Source organism: Vigna umbellata, chromosome 9, assembly GCF_029865625.1.
Source record: "Vigna umbellata cultivar VRB3 chromosome 9, Vumbellata_1.0, whole genome shotgun sequence".
NCBI classification, from domain to species: Eukaryota; Viridiplantae; Streptophyta; class Magnoliopsida; order Fabales; family Fabaceae; genus Vigna; species Vigna umbellata.
This window is the reverse complement of record NC_142173.1, coordinates 22,768,117-22,777,781: the sequence shown is the minus strand read 5'-3', so window position 1 is coordinate 22,777,781 and position 9,665 is coordinate 22,768,117. Positions and strand designations below refer to the sequence as shown.

At 36.2% G+C, this 9,665-nt stretch overlaps 1 protein-coding gene across 1 annotated transcript; it reads left to right on the top strand.

Moving 5' to 3' along the window:
- The first annotated feature begins 1,980 nt into the window (after positions 1-1,980).
- Positions 1,981-6,949, top strand: LOC124834366 (protein ACTIVITY OF BC1 COMPLEX KINASE 3, chloroplastic-like). The gene is made up of 8 exons (XM_047309036.2): positions 1,981-2,592; positions 2,703-2,930; positions 3,384-3,719; positions 4,163-4,718; positions 4,886-5,072; positions 5,178-5,544; positions 6,385-6,536; positions 6,687-6,949. Exons 1-7 carry the CDS (start codon positions 2,230-2,232, stop codon positions 6,505-6,507), a joined length of 2,160 nt encoding a protein of 719 aa, XP_047164992.1. The 5' UTR covers positions 1,981-2,229; the 3' UTR covers positions 6,508-6,536; positions 6,687-6,949.
- Positions 6,950-9,665: the final 2,716 nt, after the last annotated feature.

Below are 9,665 nucleotides of genomic sequence, written 5' to 3'. Positions count from 1 at the left end.
ATATATATAAATTTAAGTTATCACAGGATACTCAGATACAATTGTGCTTGGCCGAACGCTCAAGTATAGTATTACCACACGAGGACGCTCGTCCTCAACTAGGATTCTCTCCAAATGAAAGAATCCCATTTCAACTATGTTTACCAGAAGAACCGAACGGTCAATGACCATTCAGTAACGAACATACACTTTCATATTAGAAATTTCATATTCAAAATTCATTTATATTTGTCTCATTTCTTAACATATAGTTTCATATCTTTATACATTCATATCATAATCAACTTTCATACTTCATAAAATCCATATCATATAAGGTTCATATCTTTCATGCATTAAAACATAACTCAACCATATTTCATTTCCATTCATTAAACAAACGAATGTTCATGCAATCCAATCATATCAATCATCATGCATCAAAGTCATTCAGTTAACTAACGAATGATCATATAGTACAGTAGCATACATATTAAATTAAATAAGCTTCCCTTACCTCTGAGCGTGACCGAACGTTCCCAGACGCAGAAATAAAATTTCACCACTACAGGTTCTTCTACCGTCAACGCTCGACAATTCCAACTACACCAAGTGACAACCCGACACTATCAGAACCACTCATTTTAAGAATGGTGATTAACACACGAACCCAGAACTGGATTTGCATGTTTAGGAAAACGAACGACAGAGCGAAGAGAAGGACTTACCAGCCCAGCTTCACAAACCGAATGGTTTATCTGGAAGCTCTTGACGCCGGAAGTGCTTCTATGGTGCCGGAATAGTGATCGGAGAAGAGAAAGTGAGTGTTTTCTCTGAGAGAAGATGAAGAGGATCTAGAGAGAAGGAGGAGAGAATGGGGTTCTTCAGAAATTTAGAAAAGAGAGTGCATGCAGAGAGTGAGGTAGGTTTTTCTGAAAATCCAAGTTTTGCTTCACACTTCAAAACGGACGTCCCTTCATCTGTCGACACCTGCTTTCCACTAACTGATTTCCGGGTCTCCTTCACTTGACACCTGGCGTTCGTCATCTGAGTGTCGAGCCTTCCTCTTGACACGTGAATTCCACTAACGACACGTGCTTGTATTTTACTGATTCTGACAGTAATAAATCTCCTCTTATATTTTCAAAATAACAATAATTAGCTATATAATACCAGAGCAACAATATCACATATTTTCAAAATACTTGTCTTTTTCAAGAATTCTAAAATAATAAGCTCTGTATAAGACATTCATGAAAATAAATTACTGTTTTATTCTTATTATTTCTCTTAAATATAATTGGTGGAAATTTATGTCAATTCAATTTTCTTTTAATTGATATATGTAGAGTAAAACTATCCCAACATGTGAAACATTATTTCTCCTTTAAAAAACATCTATACTTTCTAAATTAAATAATTAATTTAAAAAAAAATTTACCATTTCATTTTTCTAATTTAAAACAACTCATACATGGATTTGCATTGGTGGATAGAAGTTTGAATGTAGAGTTTTTATACTTGGTCCACACAATCCATGGTTTAAACCAGTTTCACATCTGGGTTTTGTAAACTACATGAAATTTACTTTACCAGGCTCATTTTAGTCCAAATTTTATTCATCCTTGTTTTATGGGTCATAAATATGTGAAACAATACCACTACATTAAAGATTTCATATAAAATTATAGTATTTTTTTTTATGTTATGCTAATATATGTTGAATCAATTATTAATGTCATTCTAAGCTTATATATATATATATATATATATATTGATTTTTTATTATATATATATATATTGATTTTATTATATATATATATATATATATATATATATATATATATATATATATATATATATATATATGTTGAATCAATTAGTTTGATTTTTATTATAGGTTGGATATAATATATTCTATTTTTAAAAATTATATAATTAGTAAAAAAAAAAGTTGCTTTAAATTTTTCTAAAAAAACTTATGATTTGTTGTTTCTCAAATTTGAGGTACCGCACCCACCATCTTCAACATTATAGTGTTGTTCTTCCATGTGAACAGTGAACAAGTTCATTCATTGAGTTGCAATATCCATTCCCATGATCCAAACCCAAATTACCTAACCCCCATTATACTTTGTGCCAAATTCACTACCTCTTCGCTAACTTCTTCAATTGGTCTTTTCCATTATTCACAAAGTTTTCAGATTTGACGCTTTACAGCATCACAGTGGAGCAAGGAAGCAAGTGCTCATGGCTACAATTGCAACAATGCTATCTTCTTCCCTCCCGGGTCAACCCTTTTGTTCTTTTTCAAATCATGCCCCTTCATTCTCTTTCAAAAGCATCACTGTCACAAGACCAAGACCTAGAACCAGAACTAGAACAAGCTTCACATGGCTGAATCCTCAACCTCGTGGTGTTTTGGTTGAGGAAACGCCGCCAAGTTCACCTTCTTCTCCTTCTTCACGAGATGGATCCATCAAGGTGCTTGCGCTTCCTGAGAACCGTTCTGATGACATTCAAGCTGAGGCCAGAGCGTTGGCTCGTGCTGCCAATGCTTCTGTCTACTCGCCTCAGCTTGTGGCCTCCAAATATGGTTCTCAACCCATCAAGGTTTTTCACTTTTTCCTTTTCTGCTTCTCTCGAATTTTGAGTCTTTTTGGGATTATCTTTTGTGGGTGTGGTTGGGTTTTGTGAATTGATTTTACCCTTTTTCTTGGTAGGTGGTGGGAAGGGCCCTTCAGGTTCTGACTGCGGTGGGCTTGTTTGGGTTGAAGCTGTTGGTTGACCAGAAAAGTGGAGTGCTTGATCAGAATAAAAGGATTCGTGCAATTGAGCTTAGGGACACTTTCACTCGGCTGGGACCAACTTTTGTCAAATTGGGTCAGGGGTTGTCTACCAGGCCTGATATATGTCCCCCTGAGTATCTGGAGGAGCTCTCTGAACTTCAAGTATTGAATTTTATGTACTCTTTCACCTCTTTATTTGATTGGGGGTGGTTTAGCCTGTTAGGGTTTTCTAGTGAAGCATGTTCTAGGAATTGATTAACTCTGGCCTTTTGTGAGAATAATGATTGGTGTTGTGATTATGTCCATATGCAACATAGGAGGATCTTCACTATTTCATTTGACTTTATGGTCTCTTCAAATTTCTTCATTAACCCAACTGACTGACATTGTGTGATTCATGTAACTGATCTCATTTACTGATATAAGACTTTTATTGTATATGGTCTTTATATTAACAATGGACAATATTGATGATATTCAATGAAAATTTTTCTCTAATGTGATGGTCTATGTCTATTAGTAGTGAGTTGTGGTCTATGTATATTTGTTTGTGTTATGATATTTATGAATGAACTGGTTACTTAGGTTGTCTTCATTATTTCTGTGCTTTATCAGGATGGATTGCCAACGTTTCCTGATGAGCAGGCCTTTGAATGCATAGAGAGGGAACTAGGACTATCTATTGACTCTATTTTCTCTTCTATATCTCCGAGGGCTGTAGCAGCAGCCAGTTTGGGTCAAGTTTATAAAGGCCAGCTGAAGTATTCTGGGAAACTTGTTGCTGTTAAGGTGCAACGGCCTGACATTGAAGAAGCTATAGGATTGGACTTCTACCTAATTAGAGGTCTAGGGTTTCTTATAAATAAATATGTGAACTTTATCACCAGTGATGTTGTTGCTCTTGTTGATGAATTTGCGCGTAGAGTTTTTCAAGAGCTCAACTATGTTCAGGTTATTCCTTCTGCCAGTATCAAACTTTGTATTTTAGTTGAATTCAGGCATGCATGATTCATCTATTGCCAATTTCCAAATCTATTTAATTTCTCTATGAACATGGTTTTAAGTTGTGGTCACAGTAATGGTTGCTGTTTTGGGGTAATCCTTATTGATTTGGTAATTGCAGTCATGGTGACTCCAAAACCTTGATACCATGGCCAAAATCGTGGCTGTGGACCTTTCTAAAACCTTGTTTATGAAAATAAAAATAAAATTAAACATTGAGCCTTTGCTGATTTGCCAAAATTAGGCAAAAGGCAGGCATATAACCATAGTATCTTTTTCCAATTGTAATTGAAAACTTCCCTAGGATGATATGTGTGTGTGTGTGTGTGTCATGTATAAGTTATGTAAGATATTTGTTGGGATTGAATGTTAATTTTGACAGGTTCCTGCAGGAGGGACAAAATGCAAGGAGATTCAAAAAATTGTATGCTGACAAGGAAAATATCTTTGTTCCTGATGTTTTCTGGGACTATACAAGTGTTAAAGTTCTAACAATGGAGTGGGTTGATGGAGTAAAACTAAGTGAGCAAGAAGCAATTGAGAGACAAGGATTAAAAGTCTTGGATCTGGTAAACGCAGGCATACAGTGCAGTCTCAGACAGTTACTTGAGTATGGATATTTTCATGCAGATCCTCACCCTGGGAATCTTTTGGCAACACCTGAGGGAAAACTTGCCTTTCTTGATTTCGGCATGATGAGTGAGACTCCAGAAGAAGCAAGATATGCCATAATTGGTCATGTTGTTCACTTGGTTAACCGAGACTATGAGGCCATGGCTCGTGACTACTATGATCTTGATTTTTTATCAAGGGATGTTGATGTATCTCCAATAGTGCCAGCACTTAGGAACTTTTTTGATGATGCACTTAATTATACTGTGAGTGAGCTCAACTTCAAGACACTAGTAGATGGTCTGGGAAACGTTTTATATCAGTATCCATTTAATGGTAAGATAGGCTATGCTTATCAGTGACTTATCATTTCCATAATTTCTTTTCCAATATTAGGGGAGTGACTTATAAACATTTACTTCTTATTCCTAAATCCTAACTTTCTTTCAGATTCTGTTTTGCTGATTTTTGTTTTTTCTGTTCGTTTCCTCTTCTGTTGACAGTTCCTGCATACTACGCATTAATATTACGTTCTCTCACAGTTTTAGAAGGTTTAGCATTGTATGCTGATCCCAATTTTAAGGTACTGGCTGCATCATACCCATATTTTGCAAAAAGGCTTCTAACAGATCCAAATCCATATCTAAGAGATGCTCTTATAGAGTTGCTTTTCAAGGATGGGAAGTTCAGGTTTGAAATATGCTACTATCTTAAATCCATTGTGATTTGAACTTGGTGCTGTAGAATAATGTATGTTTAGTGCAATTGAATATTCATTAATCGGGTCTGGTGCAGATGGAATAGACTTGAAAACCTGCTAACTCAGGGGAGAAAGGATAGAGATTTTTCTGCTAAGGAGGCTTTACAACCTGTCCTGAAGGTGTTATTGAGTGCAGATGGTGAAGATTTGAGGAATCTTGTTATAAAAGAGGCTGCTCGAGTATCAGAAGCTTTTACCCTCGGCACAATGTCTGAAACGTACCGATATATTCCTCACTTTGTTAGGACCCTTGTCTTCAATGGCAATGCAAACGGACCATTTATGATGTCGGAAACTGAATTGCAAAACATGATAGAGCTTAGAGATCAAGTTCTTAGAATATGGGGACTTCTTCAATCCTCTCATGATTTTGATCCAGCTATTTTTCTGCCCATACTACAGGTAAGATTATCATTTATAATTGCAGCATCATTCAAATCGGAATAACTATTCCCTTGTGTTAGGACATGGAGGGTTTATGAAAGGAGAAAGAAAGTAGAGAAATAAGGAAGAATACTTAACTGCTGAACAGTTAAGGGGGGCGGGAAAAAGTCTATATAAGGGACTTCTTTTGTAGTTTCATGGAGGGAGTTACTACATTCATTTGTGTTGACCGGTTTTGAACTTGGTGAAGGAGGTTAAGCTCCTGGTCTATAGATTGTATTCTTGATTCTTTTGTTGTGAATACAATACAACTCTTACTCAATTCTTGACTTGTGATTACTGGTGTGTGTTAGAGAGTGAGTGAGTTGGGATTCTTACCCAGATTCCTAACACCTTGTCTGCATCTTTTGCATATTTTATGTTGCTTACAACTTAGGTGTGTAACTTCAAAATTACTTTATTATCGAACGTGTTAGGCATATAAACTAATTTGGATGAATGCTACAAAACTCCAAAATTGGTGATTATTATTTATGATATTCCTTTAACAGAGCATTTTGTGAGTATCATTGCATACTAAATCAGAAGGGAGTTTGTGGAACATTTCAATTTTGGAGCGTCTAGATGTTAAAAGACGTGATCGTGCAACTAAAATATAGCATTGAAAATTACATTAAGAGCTAAGATGATCTTTAAAAAAGTGAACTGTAATAGTTCATTATATAGTACCGAGTTAACTTTTGAAATTTACATTAACATATTACTTTCTTGTAAAGTATTTAGTAGATTGGATCGAACTTTTTCAGCCTTATACAACTATATAAAAACTTTCTATTCAAAATCGTAACGTATGAGCAGGTCCTTGAGCAACAACCTGAGGCACGCAGACTTGGGGGGCGTGTTGTTAGTGGAATCACTCAACGTCTTGCAGCACGCTTTCTTCAGCAAATACTCAGAGTTCCATCAACAGCTTCAGAATAGATTTTGCAGCACTGTAAATGCTAGATAAGGCATCCATATTACCCTTATCTCAACTGGTTTCGTTCCGTGTGCTGTGACAGTATAGTCCATTCTTATTGATTTAGTGGACCATATGTCACACCATGATCTTCTCTCCTTGCTTCTACCAATATTTTTGGTTTCTTTCTTTTTTTCTGCAGGTTATTGTGGACATGGAAGATAGGAGTTGCATTCCTTACACAAGAAAATAGGAGTGAGATATTGATTCTTGCCAAAAATTTTTGGTTCTCCAATTTTGTTCAAAAAATATTGTATATATGATGCTCCCATCATTAATTATATTGGGTCATCATGATTACAAACAAGAGATCACAATATTATTATGATAGTAATTGGTGTACCATTACTATCACATGCACATTTTGCAGTTTATTTTTACTATGGCACACTCATTTCTCTTGCATCTATTACACCTGGAATCGTTTTAGTGACTTGCTTTTCAGTTTTTGTCATTGTGTCTGCTATGAGCCAGTGACTTGTGGAGGAATTGATGCAATGAGAGAATAGTGTAATGATAACAGTTGATTGAGAATCAACTATTAAGAATAACAAACAATGATTGTTATATAAGTGCATGCACATAATCATAATTAAAAAGTGAATTTTCTAATCAATGATGTTAACTGTAATATGTTTATAAAGTGCACTTCTTACTCTAAAGAAGTCAAATTTGGATCAAATAGTATCTGCAACTTGCCCATGTTAAAATCTGTGTTTATGAAGGAGTATCATTTCAGCTGGTAATTGTCAGAATATTTTTTGACCACTCAATGTGTGTATGGCAAGTAGTACATAGATTCTGAAGTACTTTTGGTGTAAGTGTAGTGTCTGTTTCACCACATAATATGATCAGAATGTTCATTTGAGATTTGAACTGGCCCATTTTCATCTGAGTATTTTATTTCAATAAGAATGTAAGTGCTTGTTTTCCTTTTCTCAAACAAGAATTTTATGAGGTTACTTGGAATTAGAAGTTACTTGGAATTCATGATATTAGAATTTCCTTAAACGTACACTCATCTACTCAAACATAATTTGTTTTTTATTTTATTTTTATGTTTGAGTTATTTCAATCAATTATATTGACTCTAAACCTGTTGTACTAGTTTTTTTTTTTTTTTTATGATAAGGTGGAAATATAAGTTTATGTCAACTTTTTGTTATCAATTCATTTAGAAAATTTATTTCTACACTAAGTGTTAGGTTGCTGAGTTACAAAGCTAACTAAGACAATCCAATCACGCACACAAACAAGAATCAACACGGTAAAAAGAATGAGTTTCTGTATTGATATTCAAAGAAAGTACACAGATAGCGATAATGGAGGCCTAATCCCCCTCTTAGCCCTAACAGAGGCCTAATCCCCTTTACAAGGTTCAAGACCTGTTTATACTTTTAGAAAAAATGACTCCCCTCACAGAATTACCAAAAGACTTATTTATATTCTCTCTCTCTCCCTAACAGCCTAACAAACTTTTCCGCTCTTTACTTCTATCCTAAACCCATTATATCCTGCCACCCCATATCCTAACATTACACCCCGCTGTAGAACAACCTTGTCCTCAAGGTTGGAAACAGGAGGCTTGATCTCATGGCTCCTCTTCATCATCGTGTACTTATATGAATGGAACCCTTTGGCAACTGCCCTCCAATTCAGGTTTGGAGGTTTGGGTGGTGGCAATTCCTCCTCCAATGACTTCCATTCTTCTTGGATTTTATTAGTTTTAGCATTCTGGTCACCTCTTTTCCAGAATTATAAACCCTGAAGAAATGGTCTTCAATGTCTTTCAAAGCTTCAAAAAGTTCTCTCCCCTTTGCAGGTGCTTCACGAACGCCCTTCTTTTGTTCGCTAGTCCACCTCTTCACAAAATCCATCCTTCTCTCTCGGCCATTGATTCTTCCATCCACCTTTCCCTCCTCAACCTTCATTTTAATTGTAAGCCTGTTCGACCAATTATTGAGAGATTGTTTGGACGTTAAGACCATTCGGCCTTTGAATGTAATTGTAAGACTATTCGGCCGATGACTAGGAGACAGTTTTGAGTGTAAAACCATTCGGCCTTTGACTGTAAATGTAAGACTGTTCGGTTCCTCCCGTCCTTTCACGTTCGAATTCGGCGATTCTCTCCCGTTCGCTTTCAGACCATTTGGTTCCTTTAGTCCTCTCTGGTTCGCAGCTTGTAGTGCTAGCCTGTTCATTTCTGGCCATCTTGTCACGTTCAACTTCGTCAGTCCTCTCCTGTTGGGTCCAGCAGTCCTCTCATGTTTGGAACCGGCCGAGCGCTCGACCACTCTCGATTGACCTAGGCTATAGCGCTTGGCCTCCGACCGTTCGGTAAATCTTGATCGGCCTCGGACCGTGTCACCTCACCGCTCGTTCGTCCTCAAGACGACTTGTCTTCTGTGGCCTTGGAAGCTTTGAAAGACATCGAAGACCATTTCTTCAGGGATTATAATTCTGGAAAAGAGGTGACCAGAATGCTGGAAGCTAATAAAATCCAAGAAGAATGGAAGTCATTGGAGGAGGAATTGTCACCACCCAAACCTCCATACGTAAATTGGAGGCAGTTGCGAGAGGGTTCCATTCATATGAGTACACGATGATGAAGAGGAGCCATGAGATCAAGCCTCCTGTTTCCAACCTTGAGGACAAGATTGTTCTACATCGGAGGCCTAATCCCCCTCACAAGGTTCAAGACCTGTCTATACTAAGAGAAAATGACTCTCCTCACATAATTACCAAAAGACTTATTTATACTCTCTCTCTTCCCTTAATAGCCTAACAAACTTTCCCGCTCTTTACTTCTATCCTAAACCCGTTACCCATTATACCATATCCTAACACTAACACTAAGTTACTTCAAAATTTAAACTAATTTAGTTTGGAATATTCGCTGGAGCTGAGTTACAAGTGAAGTGCCTTATTTTTGGGTCTTTTTTCTTTAGGGTATGAATCAACAAATTGTTCTATAAATATTTCTAGAAAAGAAAAATAAGATTGCAATAAAATATATTTTTTAGCGTTGAAAAAGTAGCTTATGCATTAGATAACAATTTATGAGAAGAAATTTATAAATTAATGCATCATGTAAATTTTGTAATTATATTTTCCAACTTTT